Below are 20,720 nucleotides of genomic sequence, written 5' to 3' on the forward strand. Positions count from 1 at the left end.
AGACTCGTCAAAGACTTTCATCCCAGAGTCTCAAGACTCGTCAAAGACTTTTATCCCAGACACTCAAGATTAAGGGCAGACTTTCTTCCAAGATACTCAAGATTAGGCACAGACTTTCATCCCAGAGACTCAAGACTTAAATTAGATTCACATTCAAGGGATTCAAGACTGGACTCCAACTCACATCCAAGGGACTTGAGACTCAAGTCAGACTCACATCCCAGATAATCGATTTGACTCACATCCTAGAGACTCAGCACAGACTTCCATCAGACTCGCATCACAGGGACTAGGCACGCTCTCATCCCAGAGACTCATGATCAAGCACATACTTTTATTCCTGAGATTCAAGACTCAACTCAGATTCAAATCCCAAGGATTCGCGATTCAACTCAGACTCACATCCTCAATAATCGACTTGACTCATATTCTAGAGACTCAGCACATAATTACATCAGACTCTCATCCCAGGGACCTGACACACTCTCATTCCAGAGACTCAAGACTTGGCACAGACTCTCATTTTAGAGACTCAAGACTCAACTCAGATTCAAATCCCAGGGATTCACGATTTGGCTCAGACTCACGGCTCAGAGTTTAAGACTCAAGACTCGTATCCTACAGACTATGGACTCAAATTAGACTTAGATCACTGAGACTCAAGAAAAGAGTCAGACCCGATTCTCTGGCACCTGTAACTCAGACTATCATCCCAGAGACTTGATTCAGACTTGTATATCAGAGTTTCAACTCTGACACAAACCTAGAGACTCCAGACTTTCCTCAGACTCATGCCCAGAGACCTGATACTCAACTCTATCCAGACACGCAACTTAGACTCACACACCAGTGACTTTAGATTCATTACAGACTCATGACTAAACACTCTAGAGTCAACTCAGACCCACATCCAGTAACGTTGAAGCTTAAAGTAGAGTATCTGTACATTGTTCAAGTTTGTTCCAGTAGAAATCAGTAATACAATCTCAGACACTATGTTCAATTCAAGTCTGATGTAGAAATTTAAGAATTTAGGCAGAATTTTGATAAGAACTGTTCCTTTAATCGTCCTTTAAGTGTCTCGGTGGCCTGAGAGGGGTTAAGGGTTCTTCTCTTGTTCCTTCTCAGCAGGGGGCAGTGTCTAACAGTGACTGACAGGCAGTGTTTTGAAGTAAGAAAAGGGAGGGGGAGGTGGGTTATAAGGTCATTGCAATGTAACAGGTCAGCAGCTGCATCAGAACAAGCATCAGGGACAAGGTTGAAAGAGGCGGAGCAAAGACGCTTACTGATTGACAGATGTCGGTCGCGGTTCTAAAGAGCAAACAAAGGCATAGACTGGGCATAAAATGGGCAAAGAAATTAAATGGGATTTCTTGACATACTTCAAACACACATACAAAATGTGTCCAAATGTTTGTGGACAGTCCTTTTCATTGGTGAATTCAGCTGCTTGAATTTGGACCCATTGCTGAAAAAAGTGTTTTTTGCTGTGCTTTGCGCTTATACTCCGCAGAAAATCACTGTCCAAAAGAATGGGATGTCATAAAGTCCACCATGCCTAATAGCATGGATATGCCAGAGAGGTATAAAGGCATATAAAAGGGGAAGGCAAACCCAAATATATCCAATATACAGGCCAGGAACAATGAGCAGACCAAGACTCAGACTCACATCCAACAGAATAAACACATACATACTCGTCCCAGAGACTCAACTCAGATTACCATTGCAGAGACTCAATCCCACAAGACTCAACTCAGACATTCATTCCGGAGACTTAAGACTGTTACAGCAGAAACTTAAACCTTAATTTCAATTCTCATCCCAGAGATTCAAGACTTTACCTCTGAGTAACATTTCAGAGATTTGTGAATCAACTCAGACTCACATCCAAGAGATTTGTCTCAGACTTAATCCAAGAAACTCTAAACTCAACACAGACTCTCATCCAAGACACTTAAAATTTAACTCAGACTCAACTCGGACTCACATCCTAAAGACTTGACGCAACTCACGCCCCAGGGACACAAGATCCCAGCTAGTCCCTCATCCAAAACATTCCAAACTTAACTTGGAATCACACACAGAGACTTCACTCAACTCACATTCCAGAGACTAGACTCACATCTCAGACATTACACACAACCCAGAAACTCAAGACTCAACTTACATCCCAGAGACTCAAGACCCAACTCACATCCCAGAGACTCAAGACTCAACTCACATCCCAGAGACTCAAGACCCAACTTACATCCCAGAGACTCAAGACCCAACTTACATCCCAGAGACTCAAGACCCAACTCACATCCCAGAGACTCAAGACCCAACTCACATCCCAGAGACTCAAAACCCAACTTACATCCCAGAGACTCAAGACCCAACTCACATCCCAGAGACTCAAGACCCAACTTGACTCACATCCCAGAGACTTGACTCATCTCACATCCCAGAGACTCAAGACTCATCTCACATCCCAGAGACTCAAGACTCAACTCACATCCCTGAGACTTGACTCAACATAGACTCTCATCCCAAAGACTGACTGAACTGACATCTCAGAGACTTAAGACTCAATTCACATCCCAGAGATTTAAGACTTTTCTTGCCGGTTCATCACCGACTGTTTGCCGACGAGTCGCAGACGCCTGGCAAATATTTGGCACGCTAGATATCTGACCCAGTGGGTAACTAGGAGACAGAAGCCATAGTTCAAGCCGAGTTCAAAACCATAAAACATGATGTCTGCGGTGCTGAAACATTTGATATAATTCTGTGTTGAGGACAGAAGTATATATATATCTGTATACAACTCATCAGACATTTATAAACTTTGATTTTGCTCAGTTGCTTCATATGAACCTATTCATGTCGGACTCACTGCAAGTGCGTATTCTCCTCTATAGAGATTCTCTGCATGTCATCCCTAGTTCTGGTGTTTAGTGGTGTATGGAGAGCAGCCCAGTGAGTCTACGATTTCCCACAGCGAAAAAATCGTGTAATTTGTGACCCTGTGCCGCCAATCAATCATGTATTGTGAAAGTGTAACAACTGAAGGACTCGTGATTACAGCACAACCAGTCGTGTAGTGTGAACAGCACAACTACTGACAACTCAAAAAAGTATTTAGCGTGAACCTGGCATAACTTGGACTCAGACATAGGGACTCGAGACTTGACTAGCTCAGATAACCCAGAAACTAGACTCATAGACACTCGACTCAGATCCCAGAGACTCAAGACTCGACCAAGACTTGCGGCTAAAAATCTCAAGACTTCACTTAGATTCACATCCCAAAGACTTATGTCCAGAAGAACTCATCCATTATACTGCTACCTTAATAACAAGCCAAAATGAGGTGCAGGTCCTTTCTCATTTTATGCAGTTTAAGCTTTTCATCCCTCGGGCCTTCACTAGAACCCATCATTTTCAGTTAAGTACAAGCACATGCAGCTCACTTGTGGTAGCGCTTACGTCTTAGCACACATAAACAGATGTTTTCCCTATTTAGCCATGCAGGCCAGGTCCAGTGAGCAGACCTATGGAAAACACACAAGCACATGGGAAATGTAGTGTTAGCAGGGCTCTCCCCAGGCCTCCAATCAGAACAGCTAAGGGCCTTTGTGAGGCATCAGGGCACAGACGTCACTCTTCACTGATATCAGCATTCTTCATAGCCTCTCAGTGGCCTACATGTGATGTATGTTCCAGGCCATTTATCCTACCATAAACTACTCCTTCTGGACTTTAAAGAGTTTAAACAAAACCTCTAAATCACATTTCCAGTTGTTGGCTTAGGTCATGTCTAAACTCTCAAGTGGCCACATTATCAGAAACACTCGTCATACAAGTGCACTTTGCAGGGTTCCAGCTATAACGTTTAATATTGGAACTGCACTGCTGTGCTGATCTATATAGAACTGACTTTCGAGTATGAATGCTTAATTATAATAACAGATTACTGCTGTAGTTTTTTTCTTTCCAGTTTTTTAAAAGTATTCTGAGTGTGTATACTGTAGATATAAATATGTATCACTTCTATTTTAATATTGTTGCCTTAATTTTTTTGTTCTTGTTATTGTTGTAATGTGTTGAGAATAATTCCAGTCATGCAGGTAAAGCTACTGTGAATCTTGTAACTTGAGTGTGGGAGAGAGAGAGAGAGAGAGAGAGAGAGAGAGAGAGAGAGAGAGAGAGAGAGAGAGAGAGAGAGAGAGAGAGAGAATTGGGTGGCGGGGGAGATTCTGATCAGGTAAAAGCGTAGACGTACTTGATTTTAGAGCACTGGCGGTGACCTCGATCTCGCTGCCGGGCATTAGAAGGCCGAGCTCAGGCTCTGAGGGTTCAGGGCTGGAGAAGCCTGATGCCACACTCCCTCCTGGACTCGCCACCGCCCTCTGCTGAAGCTCCATCTCCTCATACACGGCTACCAGCTGGGAAACAAGAGAGAAAAAATACAGTGTACAGTTGTATACTGAAGTCATCCAGACCATGAAGGAATACATAAAGAAATCATGTAGTAAACTTGAAAGCGTTAAACAAATCAAAATATTCTGTGAAGCATTTAGGTGGCTCTTATCTGAGGTGCTGTTAACTCTTGGTCTTTAATTCCTGGGGCAGTCCTGATGAGAGCCAGTTTCATCATAACATTTTTGAAAGTCTTTGTGACTGCTCTTAAGGACACTTTCAAAATGTATGAAAAGTTTTGGATTGACTGATCTTTATTTCATAATTCTTTTTTCTTTACTCTGGATTTTTCACACTACAAGGTGCACCAGATTATAACGTCTACTTTCTGATATATTTTCATACAAAAGGTGCACCAGATTATAACGTCTACTTTCTGATATATTTTCATACAAAAGGTGCACCAGATTATAAGGTACATTATAAGACACTAGTAAGGAACATGGGTGTCACCATGTTCTCTTTCTAATTTAACAGGTCTTGATGTTAGGTGGCGAGACCTGTGAAGATAAGTTAAGTAAACAAAACTAATTTATGAAAAAAAACAATTTATTTAAAATTCTGATTTCTTTCCTGAAAACTGTTTATTTGGGTGAGTAAAGAGCTTTTGTTTATTTACAGTTAGCCTAGATTTCCAGATTTCCACTAAGGCTGGGTGCAGCAGCATTAGCATTAGCAGCTAATCGCTAGTGCTAGCCACAGTTAGTGGCTAACGGCGCCCAACACGCTACATTAAGGAACCCTGAGTGTTCCGATAAGGCAGAGCGATATAAGCTTGCAGTTTGTCCCATGTAGCTTGTTTTAACACGGTAAACGTGTAGGCTACAGTCCAATATACTCACCTCTGAACGGCAAAAGAGCTAGCGTTTAGCGGCTAATGGTGCTCCAGCAGTGCTAGATGGAATTAGCAGATTATTCTAATACTAAAATATTAATTAGCTGCAGCCCTATTGGCTACTTTCCTTTATACATAATGAGCTCTACAACGGGGCAGCATAGGTGTCCAGATATGTAGAAAACACTCAGTTTCACTTCATTTTAATGTTTGTGTGGGTCCAAAAAAAACATGAAAAGGATAAAAGGATAAGTAGAGGGTCCTGAGAAGTGCTAAGAAAGATAAGTGGTATGATATGAAAGCAGTGGTGTGGGAACAAGAGTGTGGTGGGATTATGAAATATTGATAACTCATTCCCGGAGGATAGTGAGTCTTAAAGGAGTGAAATGGCCGGCATGAATAATGGATGGAGTTGCTGCAGTTTTAAATAAGGGGATGGAATCATCACTGCTCTTTGTGTGATTCCTCTCGAAACTGAGCTGGGTCATAGAAAAGTTAGCTTGTGTTTTTTAAACACTTTAAAAGAGCTCGGTGTCCTCCGGGAGTGTTATCTGGGCTGTGTGAAGGCCAGGTACAGATATTCTGAATATTCAGAAGCTTCACTCTTTATTTGGCTGGTCATCTTAAATCCGGTTTTTCATACCAATTATATATTCAGCATGGAAATAAGGGTGTTTTCACACCTAAAAGTCCGGATTAGAGTTTGGTTCATAGGTTTGTTACACTGAATCCTGTACATTTGGTCCAGATAGTTTTGGTTTTACACTGCAGTTTAGTGAGTTAGAGCATTAAGAGCTTTCCCACATCCCGTCTTCCTACACTTTATATTTATTGGTTTGTAAAATGTTCTCAGATTCGTTTTGTCAAATTCTACCTCACTGCCAGAATTAGATTCCCCTTCAATGGCGTCACACAGCAGAATGAGCACAACAGACTATTTTTATGATTATAATTATGGATTAATCTACAGTTATAGTAGATATAGAGTTAAATTTCTAGCATAATACTGGTTCTTCTTTTTCTCTGGATTGTTTTAAGACTGAGCATAGCCTGCCCCAGCTTCCTGTAACTGGTTCTATGCTTTAAACCATCTAGAAAAGTACTTTCACTCGGACTGTGATTCATTAGATCCAGACCAACACAATCTCTTTTGGTTGTACTAGATTTTGGTTCTTAAGTCCAATAGTTTTCGGCCCCTTTCCTTCCTGCTATTTTGGTTCAGACCTATCGTATATTTCTCACTATAAGGCACACTTAATATCCTTTAATTTTCCCAAAAATTGACAATGTGCGACAGTGTGGTTTATGTATACATTTTACCAGTCAGGTTGTAAGAAGCAGTAAAGCCACTCCACTGAAGTACAGAGTTATACAGGAGTTTCAGTGAAGTTTCTCCAGCACCAAGATTGGAGCAGTATTAGCGTTAGCTGCTAACCGCAGCACTAGCTCTTTCGCTGTTCAGAGGTGAGTATATCAGACTTTAGTCTGTGAGTTTACTGTGTTAAAACAAGCTATGTGGGACAAACCACTTGCTAACATCACCCTGGCTTACTGGTAGCACTGTCGGGTGGCATTTACTCGCGCTAAGCGATGCTAACCTATAGTGTATAGTGTATAAGGCTTTAACCCTGCCATTGCTGTGGATGCAGAGTCTCTAGTGCTGGTGTGATGATCTGGAAATATCGGTCACCATTAATAGTGATACCATGGACACTAGCAGCTTAGCAATATGTGTGGTACTTCTCATGGCATATTTGGCAGGACACCGCTCACCCACACATACTAAGGCATAAACAATAATACACAGTCATACACCAAAAACCAACTAAACCAAAACAAAACAAACAAGATACTTTCAATTTTTCACTGGTAGATGCACTTTTAATGTTATTGGTTTATGACACTGTTAGTAAAAGCATTTACACTGCTTTATCATATTTATACGTGAAAACCAATACAGTTATGGCAACCTTTGGTCGGTACTTGTGTCTTAAGGGGCAAAAAATCTTTCAAATGGGGGGCACGTTTGCCCATTAGCCCCCCAGCAATTTCCAGTGCATACATCACAGACGAAATGTAAATGAGAATGCAAATATGTGAAATCACACTACCAGCAGAGTTGGGGCCAAAAAGGGGAGGTGTTTTACCATTTCTGAATTTCGTCACCTTTACAGAGTGGTGTTGTCAGGTGATATTGGAATTTCAAACACTTTATTAGAAAGAGAGAGGAAATGCATAGAAGCTAAATGACATTTCAATTACTATTCTGACATTATTCTTGCATAATTACATGAAACACATCCGTGCACTTCATTTTTTAGTTCACATTTTCATTTAAATAAAGCTAATCATAAAGCGGACAAAGCTGCATGTAAATCAAACGCCATTACCGGTATACCTAAAGCCGCAGTCAAATGGGAGTTCCGGATTAGGTCTGTCATAATAAATATTTTTATTTAAATGATATACTGTCTCAGAAATAATGTAAAAAAAAAAAGATATTATTATGATTTAAATACAATAATCATTCTAAGTCTCTGATATTAAGATAATATAATATCATAATAATGCAGTTATAGCCTCTTTTCAATGACTGGTTTTCACATTTTGGCTTCAGCAATATTCTAAATGTAATACCTTGTTTATTCCTCAATCAGGATTTTCTTTTTCAAAATGTAAAAAAAAAAGCATAAAAAGTAGTACAGTGTAGTATAGGGCATACAGACAGTGTTGGTAGTATATAGAAGATGGTCAGTGTATGGTAGAATTGGTAATATAGGGAGTGTAGGGGAATATACAGTAGTATGGGATAGTGTAGGGAGTGTAGGAAGAATAGGGTAGTATAATACAGTACAGGGTAATATTGGGAGTACAGCATGGTATAAGGATTGTATATATAGTATAGTCTATTACAGGTAGTATAGAGTACGATAGGGCATATAGGGAGTATAGGCTAGTATGGGTAGTATACAGAGTATAGGCTAGCACAGGTAATGTAGAATAAGGTCGGGAGTATAGGGAGCATAGTCTAGTATATAGAGCCTAATATAGTATGGTAAAGTATATGGCGTTAAGGCTAGGTCATGTACTGTAGGGAAGTATAGGGAGCATAGTGTAGTATGGTAAATTATAAGGAGGATAGGGTAGTACAGGTAGTATAGAATAGTGTATGGAGCATATGGTATTATGGGGTACTATAGGGATTACACAGATTAGTATGGGAAAGTATAGGGAGGATAGGGTAATACAGGCTACTCCAGGTAGTATGGGGAGTATAGGTTAGTTCAGGGAGTGTAGGATGGCATATGGAGCATAATGTAGTATGGGACGTATAGGGAATATAGGGTAGTTTAGGATAGTACAGATAGTATATGGTACATTATAGAGCATAATGTAGTATAGGAAAGTACCGGGAGGTTGGGGTAGTACAGGCTAGTATGGTAGTATGGTAGTATAAGTAGTATAGGGAGTATAGGCTAGTTCAGGTAGGGTAGGGTAGTATATGGAGCATAGAGTAGTATGGTAAAGTATAGGGAGGATAGATAATATAGGATAGTACAGGTAGTATAGAGAGCATAGTGTAGTATAGGGAGTATAGGCTAGTTCAGGTAGTGTAGGGAGGATAGGGAGCATAGTGTAGTATGGGACAGTATAGGGGCACAGGGTAGTATAGGTTACTACAGGTAGTATGGGAGCATATTGGTAGATTATAGGGAGTATAGGCTAGTTTAGGTAGTGTTGGGAAGTATATGGAGCATAATGTAGTATGGGAAAGTATAGGGAGAATAGGGTAGTATAGACTAGTACAGATAGTGTAGACTAGTATAGAGAGCATATGGTAGAGTATGGGCTAGTACAGGTAGTGTAGGCTAGAATATAGAGCATGTGGTGTTATGGGGTAGTATAGGGAGTATAGTGTTGTATAGGGTTTTAAAGGGTAGTGTACAGGGATTATAGGGTAAGATAGATAAGACAGGGTAGTATAGGGAGTAAAAGGTAGTATAGGGGAGTATGGTGTACTTAACTGTTGTGTACGGTATATGCCTGCAAGTCAAGCAATAAGAATGGCACGTTATATTACTTTAAGTGCAGGAGGTGCTTGTTTTTTTCCCCCCAAAGTCTGGCCTTTTTCTATTCTATGTAACATTTATTTGCAATAACACAATAGTTGCAACTATTTTATTCAGAAAACCAGTCCTCTGTCAGGAACACAAAAGCCCATCATTGGTCAGTGGATCTAAACAAGCAATGTTTCAACAGACGACATGAATTCACTCTACTACACTATACCGGGAACATACCTGAGTCACAGCTACTTGACAAGGTAATAATACGACATAATAATGACAGGTGCGACACGCTGATCCACCAGACTAAGAGGCTATAATCACACCCAACGCAGCGAGATGTCATCAGGATACTCTCTCCTCCAATGTGCTGCTGCTAAGCAGATCTTTCCAGAGGAAGTGTGAAGGCAAGCTCATTGCCACTATTAAAGTAGTCTTTCTATTCATTTCTTGAGAGTATTTGAAAAGGCAGTCCCTCGGGATAACAAGGATGCACTAACAAGGGTGCAAGGTCAGCATCATCATTCCTACTATTCATACATTTGTGGATAGCCCTACTAATGAATGCATTCAGATGAAGTGACTACACACAGCTTGTCTAGACCCGGTAGACAAATAAAGTCCTTGCGGCAATGCAAGACGTGAGCTAGACAAGTTTAAAGCCCCCACATACTGAACTGTGGAGCAGTAAAATGGTATTCTCTGGAATGACGGTGCTCTTGTCAATAAATGTAATCAAATCCTTACAGCAATGCTTAAAAATCTAGTACAAGGTTTTACTGGACAGTAAAGCCAGTTACTCCAACATAAGCAGAATAAAGTATTGTTTTAACTGTTTATTAATGAATACACAAGTGTCTTTTACTGTAAATTCATTGGAATGTAATTGTTTCTTAATAAAATACATGAATTTTACTCTGGTTGGAAAAAATCTGCTTTCTTGCCTGGTCTTTAATACTGTGGCCTAAATCGGGTAGGTCTATTACAAAGGTAAGCAAGTCTGGATTCATCTATTGTCTCTACTGTGCACTCTCTGGTTGCAAATTTGTTGGATATCATTTCTACAGACTGACCAGGGACCACGCTTAGCATAGAGTACATCTTTGAAGTCTCAGCGGCAAACGGTACTGTAATTTGATGGAAACATAGATTGGTTCCGAAAGAATGTCCAGGGACTACAGTAAAAGTACTGTAAATGTGTGAAGTCTACGACTGATAGTTTGGCAGATAAATTCTGTCTGGACGCCTGCTGGGTTTGAACTGTGCCAGACAGACCACCCAGACAGTGGGCACACACTGTAAACAGGCAAACAGGTGTGTGTGTTAAGCCTCAATGGCCAAATGAAATCTGACAAGGAAATCAGAAGCTGTCAAACACAATGTCACGCTCGTCTCAATGAGTCGGCGAGAGGTGGACAGGATGTGTGTGTGTTCGAGTGTGTGTGCGTGTACCACGATGGGTCCACAGGTTGACAAACAGCCCTCTGCCTGATGAATTCATTCCACCGTCGCTAATAAGTTAGCGCTTTTTCCCCTCCTCTGCTTCTCTTTCTAATCACATCAGAGACGCCGGCCGAGCGAGCAACCGCTTAATGAATGATGTGGAGGGAAGGTAGGAGGGGGGAAGTAGAGAAACGAAAAAATATAAGCAGTGGAAGAGACGCAAGGCAGAGGAGAGGCACCTCTAGATGAAATCATCTGCATCTGTAACTGTTTTTCTGCAAAAACAATAACCGGCGACACAGGGGCGCGTACGGCATCAATCATGGCCCAAAGATTGTGCCACTGCTATTCGATACAGTTGACGTTTTGTCTTTCTTTCATTTTTTCTCTCTCTCGCTCTCCCCCTGCGGTGGAAAACAAACGGAAATTGTTCAGATTGGATGAGGCGTGTGCATGCAGAGAGAGAGTGAATAGAGTGAGATATGAGAAAGAGAGAGAGAGAGAGAGAGGGAAAGAGAGAGAGAAACAATCACAGACAGACATATGGATGGATGAATGTCTCTGTATGGTTTTCACACAGCTGAACGGCTCAGGCTTTATTTGGACAGGGTGGCCAAATCCGATTTCTGTCCTGTACCCAGCGCAGCCAAATTTCAGCTACAAATGTACATAAACATGATGCAAGACAACATGGAAGGAAAGGCTGGGCAGAACATAACTGAGAAAACCAAGCTGAGGTCCTGTACTTCTGTCCTGTTTTCAGTATTCAGTGGAAATAATTTGTCAAAACTCAGCGAATTTGATGGACAACATAGTAGGCAATTTCAGCTTTAGAACATAAGTGAATGCACAGACACATACAGCACTGAAAAAAAATAAGAGACCACTTAATAATGATATTTTCCTTGATTTTACCAAATTACAAACTTCTGGAATATAATCAAGAGGAAGATGGATGATCACGAGCCATCAAACCAAGCTGAACCATGCTTGAATTTTTGCACCAGAAGTGGCACAAAGTTATTCAAAAGCAATGTGTAAGACTGGTGGAGGAGAACATGCCAATGTGCATGAAAACTGTGATTAAAAAACAGGGTTTACATCCATAGTCACATCTATCCCTCCATCCCTTCTACCGCTTTTTTGGGGTCCAGGTCGTGGGGGCAGTTGCCTAAGCAAAGAGGCCCAGACCTGTCTTCCTCCAGCTATTTTTTCCAGGTCTTCTGGGGGGATACTAAGGCATTCTTAGGCTAGCTGAGAGATACGATCACTTCAGCGTGTCCTGGGTCTTGGGTCTTGGGTCAGACTTGCCTAAAACACCTCGCCATGGAGGTGTTCAAAAGGCATACTGACTAGATGCTCAAACCACATTACTTCGGCTCTATACTCCAAGGCTCTCCCAGATAAACAGACTCTTCACCCTATCTCTAAGGGAGAGTCCGGACACCCTGTGGAGGACATTCTTTTCTGCTGCAATTTCTTTTTTTCGGTCACTACCCAAAGTTCGTAGCCATAGGTGAGGGTTGGAACGTAGATCGAGCAGCAAACAAAGGGCTTTACCTTCCGGCTCAGTTCTCTCTTCCCTACAACGGACCGGCTCAGAGTCCGTAACATGGCAGCTGCTCCGCCACTCCATCCTTCCCTCCCTTATTTTACTTTTCTAGTTTGGAGAACAGTTTCTCCACTTTCAGCTTAAGACCATGAGACTACTACTCTCATGAGTGCTAAAGCACACACTCTGTCATCTAGAGCGACATTCACTCAGCAGTACAGTCTTTGTGCATGTGTGTTAGTATGTCATCATACCATAGGCTATACATCTCTAATTCTCATTCTGCTCCCCATCACAAACTCAAGCTAACTCAAGAAAGCCCAGGGGACTGGAGCTGCTCCACATACGGCCGTGCCGCTTCCCATACGCTCAACCTTCCATAAAACATAACTATCAATATATATGAGCTCTGAGCTGCTTCCAGGCTCAACCTGATATGAATCAATATTAGGTTTCCATCAGGAAATGAAAAGGATGCTATTAATATACTGGATTACGCATTCATGCTGTACGCCCACCAAGAGGCATCAAGGCATCAAGAAAGCACATAATCAGAGCGGGCATTTCTACCTGAACTGTAGCAAGCTTTAATGCTTTACGGTTGGCACAGAAGTCACATACTCACAGAAGTTAGCTAGAGTTAGCAGTGTCAAATGCTAACTGTTAACTAAGTGCATAATAATAAGGGATTCCTCGATCCCATGTTTCTTAATGCTGAGTATCATCCAATACCAATCTGATCCAAGTACTGAACGCTGAATATTTGCCGACACAACACTGATTGCATTACCTTAATAAAATGATTATTGGTCCATTATGATCTGATGCCAGTACAGTATTTTATGCAGAGTAACTAGTCAGTAATAATAAGCTAAACCTGATCCAATCTAAGTACCTCAATGTGGAGCTATTGGTCAATACTATTGCTGGTATACCGGTATGCATTTTTCACATACCACCACAGCACCACCAAAGAAGCAGATACAGCTCACTAGCTAACACTTGCCAGCTAGCATAACAAGCAAATAAACTGGAGTCATGGTAGCTCAGCTCTGTGGAGTCAAATGCTCTGTCCTGTTTGTAGAAACATGACAACAGCACTTTATTTAAGGAGCTCCTGCTGCTGCTCCTCACTGTATGAGTGTTTTTATCTGAGTTTAATAGAAAAACAACAGCAAAAAGCAATTATTCACTCAGAAAGGAGACAAATGGAATTGCGCAATCAATCCTCAGTTAGGAGAAAATTCCCTCTAGCCCGGCAGACAAGCTCAGAATCCATCCACCCAATTCAATCCCAAAAACAAAACATGATTATAATTAATATTTATTGTTATTATCAAGTTTTTAGAGGTGAGGATATACAGAATGCACAGCCTCTTAATTTTTTCCACCAACTTTACCAAAAACATACCGAACCGTGGGGTTTATACCGAGGTGTGAACCGAACCATCAATTTTCTGTACCATTACACCCCTAGTATTTATCAATACCAATTTGATCATCCTAATGCCAAGTACTGTCTTATCCTTAGATCCGCATCCAATTTGAGTACATTAACATTGAGCAGCAGTCCATCCTGATGCTAAGTATCAGCCAATAGCAATCTGATCCAAGTACAGTACCTTAAAGCTGAGTATTATTAAGATACCAATCAGAGTATTTTTTTAAAAGTTGAGTATTGGTCCACAATGATCAATTCCAGTACCTTACTGCTGAAAATTTGCCAATACTGATCAGTGTACTTTAATGCTGAGTATCACAGGATATCAATTCAAATCCAATTATAAAGGTATTAACCGACACTAGGGGTGTCACGATATCAATATTTTATCGAAATCGATCAAAATTATGTCATGGTCTCGAGCCTCAAAGTCAAAAAGAGGATCGACAATCCCTCCCTCTAAGCTACGCAAGCACCCGCTACGCAAATTTCGCAGCACCCTGTAGCAGACAAGGCAGACATTGTGACTGCTCAAAGAGCAGCCCTTTTTCAGAGAAAGTGGACATTCTCATCTTCTTAAAGAAAAACTTGAAAATATAAAAATAACAGTTGTTTTGTCTAGCCTCAAATATGTTAATAGTTTTGGTACCTTAAGGATCATCTTTCTCTCAGATAAAGTTAATAATATATCTTTGTTAAAGAAAAAAAACTTGTCATTCTTAGGGACAGAGTCTTATTTTTCATGTTTAACTGTTATAGTAGGATAGAGTTCAGTTTTTTAAGGCTCTAATTGTTCTATTATTTTGTACACGACTGTTTCTGTATTTTTTTATTATTTATTTTTTTATGTTGCACATTGCTGTTTTAATAGTGCACAATGCTGCTACCTAAAAAAAACACTAGATGGTATATATATATATATATATCTTAATCAAATTATTTAAATTTGATCATTAGTGCCTAATGTGGTGTATTACGGATCACTTGTACCACTTTGCATCACTTAAATCAAGCCCAACTTTTGAAATAAGATATTGTAAATTTGATGAATCAAACCAATGACTGACCATAGACTAATCTAAAACTGGCATAGGCCTCTCTGCTGTAAAAAAAAAAAAAAAGAAAAACAGAAAATCGAATCGAATCGTGACCCTACAATCGGAAATAAAATTGAATCGAGGATTTAGGGAATCGTGACACCCCTAACCGACACTGATCTGATCCGATCAGCTGACTAAAACACGACTAATGTGAAATAGCTTAATATAGTAAAGTGAAGGTAAGAGAGCAGTAAATGGAGCTGCAATACCGATACACCTCAGGATGTGCAATCATGGCTGTGTGGAATTTACAGTGACTGACTTTGCCATTAAAAGTCAGTCTCTAAAAACAGCATGCAGCAGGGATCACGAGAGACGTGGCTCGTGTTGCATAATGCTCCAGCGTGGGACATGGCAAAGGCTGTTAATGAGATTAACATGCGCCACTGTGCCTGGCTCTCCAGCAGTGCCTTCAGAACCAGAGTCATATGAGACGAGGACGAGACTTCAGGTTCCTCGCTAAACGAAACTGGAGCCTGATGAGCCAAGATATTTCTGGTATCTGACGTGTGTTTGTTTAGTTTATAGAACAGATGATGTGAAGTTAACATGGCTAACAAACATTCAATGTTCATCTTCAACAGAAAAAAAGAAAATTATACACATTTTTTTTATTTTTGGTGGGTTTTCTAAAACTGCTAAACATGGTGGTGGTAGCATCATGATCTGAGGCAGTCTGGCTGTCAGTGGGAGTGGTCCACTGTACAAACAGGGTGGAATATTTACAAATTTGTTGGTACTTCCATAGAATTTTCTAGCATAGCCTCATACCATTAGCTAGCTGGATTCAACTTGGAATGGATAAAGCATGCTAAAATTAAGATTAAAAAAAATTAAGGAGTCTTGACCAATCAAAATTAGCTAGATTGTAGTAAAACAATTTACTCTCAAGGCAGGCAAGTTCTAGGAATTCAGCAATTTTGCTATGAATTATGAAATATAGTCAAATATCTATTATTTTCTGTTGACTATTTCATTCCATATGCCACTTAATTGTTTCATGTGTTTAATATTAATATACAATGTGGAAAAATACATTTTATAAAAAAAAAAAACATTAAAAAAATAAACATTAAACTATGGTAGTCCTCTTTCTAGGGCTACAAGGACTGCAACTGATAATTATTTTGATAGTTAAATAATCATGATGTGAAAAATTATGAAAAATACATAGCCTATACATGCCAAAAAGATACGTAAATGTGAAAATTCCTGGTATTTAGTTTTACATTTCGAGTCAACAAATTTTTATAATCGACATCAATTATATAATTATATATAATTGACGACAATGTCAATTATATCAACTAACTGTCGCAGCCCTAACAGTTGTTTGACTGTCTTTTTTTTACAGCACGCACAATGTTTCTGTCATCAACTGTTATGGTTTTCCTTGGTGTACAGTGTTAATCATCTGTTATTTAGTACACCAGTGACGACTTTCATCTTCAGAACATTCCAAACTGTTGTTCTGGCAAGCTTTACAGTTGATTGTTCTTCACCCACAGACTATATTGCAAGTCTCTCTGCTTTTTATGTTGGTTACCCCTCTAAATATAAATGCTCAATCTGCACAGATCAAACTAAAATCTGAAATTGAGCGCTGTTTATTGTTTGAATAATTAATGCATCAGGACACACCTAGGCAACAAAACACACTTGACAAGTCACATGTTCCAATACTTTTGCTTACAAGAAAATTGTGTGGGTTCAGGTGGAAGGTATTTTTTTTCTGAATTATGATCTAGATGTAAATACCTAAAATGTTGATATTTTTATTTATATTAATCTTTTAATGTCAAATTCAAATGTTTTCAGTCTACAGCATAAATAATGTAACTGTTCCAATTCTTTTGGAGACCCAGACTAATGAATGCTTATAACTACTCAAATCCATTGCTGACACAGATGTGCAAAGACATTTAAACACAGCTTGTCTAGGTCCTGTAGAGTATTAGAAAAAAAATAGGCAAAGGTAGATTACACCCTTTTTTAATATCCTCGATTCCAGAAGAAATTGGCAGGTGTCCCAATACTTATGTCCATGTAAGCTTAGAACTGCCATGATGCAGTTCACGTCTGAAAACTTCTGACCATAACTTTACATCATACTCAGTGTGTGTGTGTGCGTGTGCATGTGAGATTCCTTATTAGGTGTCCAGTGTCTCACACAGCTTAGCACTGGCTAAGTAAATAAACTGAATGTCCAGTCCAGTTGAGGCGAGTCGAGCTGAGACGAGGCGAAGGGTTTCCCGCTGAGAGGAGAACGAGAACAGAGCAGATTTAGTCCAGATGAGACCAGAGGACAAAGAGAACCTCCTCAGGTCCCTCAGACACTCCAGGAATTCACAGCTATGGAGATATGAAGAGAGAGACAGAGGGAGAGAGAGAGAGGGAGAGAGGCTCATTCGCACCTTTCTCCCCTGTGAAACATTCTTCATATCAGCTCAACACCTCCGCGAGGGTCCTACTGCAAAAGCTCGGACCCTCAACTCTGACCCCTTTCTATCTGCAGCGAGCTTTAGAGACGAGACCCACAGAGGGCTCGGGCTGAACGCTGAGTTCCAGCACCCCCTAGCTGCTGGGAACGGTACTGCAGCGGCTGCTTTTCATGGGAAAGTAGTTTTGGACGCTGCTGGAAACCGTCGAGAGATGGACAGAGAGGCTGTTCCATGAACTCACACACACTCTCTTTCTCTCACAAACACACACACACACACGAACAAAACCACAAACACTGAGCCAAACACACACCAAACACAAAAAGCTCTGGAATGCCAAGGTGTGTGCCAGCACAAACAGCTCCAAAACTCAGGGATTAGCACAGATGCCTGCAGTGTGTGTCTTTAATATCGCATCCAGATGTGAGAGATTACTACCTTCACAAAACACACACAGACACACACAGACACACACAGACACACAAAGACACACACATATATATATAAACCCACTGATAAACCCTTCTGATGCTGTGTTAAGTAAAACGAAATGTTTTAAAACCAGGCCAGCCTAAACTAAAAAGGACCACGGCACAGATCTTCTTCACAGATGTCATTGTGATGTAATTTTACTCAGGTGTGCTCAATGTTGCTTTATTAGTGCAGGTATAAGATAACAGTAATACTTTAATATGTGGGAGAGACTTAATGAATCATAATTGAAATCAATATCACTTTAGATTTATTTTGCAAAACACAATAAGACAAATAAACACAGCTTTTCAACAAAAGTTATTAGGTAGCATAGGCTTTTCTGTTTGCTATGATATATGCAACATTTATCTGATTACTCTAATCTTGTGTTAGGAAGCCTAGAAGATAAGGTAGCAACAAAGGTAGCAACCAAAGAGTTTCAGCAGGTTATCTGCAATGCTACCTGTTATTCTGAGCTGGATTACTCACTAACAGCTGATGACAGGCTATGATGGATGAATGATCATCAGTGCAAAACCTTGGGATATCATCAAGAAGAAAGAATGCACTGGTGAGCTAATTTATCACAAAGGGACAACCTTAACCACTCATGGCAGAATAAACGCTAGGTCAAGATTCATCTGCAACCTCCTAAGACTAACCTCCTTAGCGCTTGCCTAATGCCCTGGCAAGCACTAAGTAACATCACAATGGCAATGGCTTGAAATAAGTGGGTGGTAGATGGTTGTCATGGTGTTTCAAAGTGGTTGCCATGGTATCTTACATACATACATTAACGATCAAGCAACTACCAAGCAATACATAGCAAGCATTAAGCAACATCATGGCAATGGCTTGAAAAAAGTGGGTGGTAGATGGCTGTTATGGTGTTTCAAGGTGGTTGCCATGGTATGTTACATACATACATTAACTATCAAGCAACTACCAAGCAATACATAGCAAGCATTAAGCAACATCATGGCAACTGCCTGAAATAATTGGTTGTTTGATGGTTTGTATGATGTTGGCAAGAAGGTCAGGTGGTAAGGTGGTTGTTATGGTATCCCAGGTGGTTACAGTGATCCATCCATCCTTCCATTTAATTCAATGCACATATATCAAGTTTACTATCTATATCTTTTTTATCTATGATTTTTTTATGATATAATATTGTTCGAAGCTAAAAGTGCTGCAAAGTGCTGTGTGGAAAGGCACAGTCAAACAGCACACAAGCTAGTGTTGGCACAGAGTGATCCAGCGAGCTAAACGCTGCCACTATGAATCGGGAGATTCATAGTTGGTTCGAATCCCAGTCATGCAGCTTGTCATCAGCTGCCGGAGCCCTGAGAGAGAGCACAATTGGCAAAGCTAGCATTAGTCAGGTTAACAAAAAATTTGTTAGTTAACAGCTGGGAAAGGGTCTGGCTTTTTTTTTGGCGGTATGTTTTGTGAAGTGTGAACGTGGCAAAGCTGGGAGCAGTCCAGAAAACTGATCCCAGTTTCTCCTGAAATCAGTTGTCCAGGGTTCAGAGTAAGTCATAAAAATATAAAGCCCAGTAAAAGCCCAGTCACACAGCAAAACGGCCAGAATCTAAAAAAAAACGTGAAAAAAAATTGTCATACCACCCAGTACCATTATCCCTTTATCCGTCCATCCATCCATCCATCCACCTCCACATTCATCTATCCTTTTTCTAACACAAATTAAGCCATTCAGCTTCAACAGTTCCCACAACACCATGCAAATCCACCAGTTTATACTGTATACATGTACCATTATTCATATACCATCTTCATCCTGGTTTCCACTAATCTATACATCTGTATCTCTCTATTTATCAGTAATTTACTCTTTATTTTAAGCAGTAAAGTAACAAAGCAGTAAAGCAGAAGCCTTCCACACTCCTCCATCAGCTCCTGAAAGGGTGAAGCAGCTCCGAGCTCCAGACGTCTTTCTGTACGATTTCTAGAAGAGATTTAAAGTGGCGTCCACCAAAAACACCTTCAGAAACACTGCTGTTTTTAATAGTGCTTAATCTGTTGCTGCAACACTCCCAGTTCACAGCCAGATGCGGCACTGAAGACAAAACACACTCTTCAGGCCTGCTGTCTGCGCCAAACTAATGGCACCGGCTCTGATAGAGTTCCACAACTTGGCACAAATTCTCACACACTGATAAATCAGGCACACTGCCCCAGCCACATCTCCTGCTGTCTTTCATTCCACTCGTTTACACACACGCACACACACTCTCGCTCTCATAGCAAGTTTCATTAGTGTCCTAAAGACTGGTGGGATGGTGAGGAGGCCTTGAAATGGGCACAGGAAATGAAGCACCTCGCTCAAAGACTTTGAAGTGAACTTAGGGCCGGACTTTGGCTAATCAGACACACCTGAAAGGGTGTAACTGTGTGTGTGTGTGTGTGTGTATATGTGTGCGTGTGTGTGTGTGTGTGTGTAAGTAATTCAAAAGCCTGCAATACAAATAAACACAATGGTGACCCTTTCCATTAACATCTAAGCTCAGTTCAAAACAACATTAATAACAAAATAACTGTGCTGTGTGAAGGTGTGGGATATACTGTACAGTCATGTCTGTAAGAGAAAGCATTTTTTTGCACCAGTCACAACCTAAAGTCTGCAAAGGATTTAAACATAAGAGTTCAAAACACGTCCTATATTTATAATTATGTTAGATTATATAGTGGTATAAAGTATTGAAATATTGAAGCATTACAATGTTTTTACAATAAGGTAACGACTCTCAAAAACACAATATCAATTTATAATAAATAAAAATATGCAATAAATGTGAGTGTGTGTGTAAAATGGCTACAGTAGTCCAATTTCAAAACACTGCAAAGAGTTTTATTGTCTTTACTATGATGGTTAGCAATCTTCC

General features: G+C 40.3%; 1 protein-coding gene across 2 annotated transcripts in view; it reads right to left on the minus strand.

Annotated features, from left to right (window-relative positions):
• pard3ba (par-3 family cell polarity regulator beta a) overlaps window positions 1-20,720 on the minus strand; it is a 256,267-nt gene that overhangs the window by 195,009 nt on the left and 40,538 nt on the right. For both annotated transcript variants that reach the window (XM_049469675.1, XM_049469674.1), the window contains exon 3: window positions 4,268-4,430. In XM_049469675.1, coding sequence (XP_049325632.1) covers window positions 4,268-4,430 — 163 coding nt within the window. The remainder of the gene's footprint in view (window positions 1-4,267; window positions 4,431-20,720) is intronic.

Source organism: Astyanax mexicanus, chromosome 21 (assembly GCF_023375975.1).
Source record: "Astyanax mexicanus isolate ESR-SI-001 chromosome 21, AstMex3_surface, whole genome shotgun sequence".
Lineage (NCBI taxonomy): Eukaryota > Metazoa > Chordata > Actinopteri > Characiformes > Acestrorhamphidae > Astyanax > Astyanax mexicanus.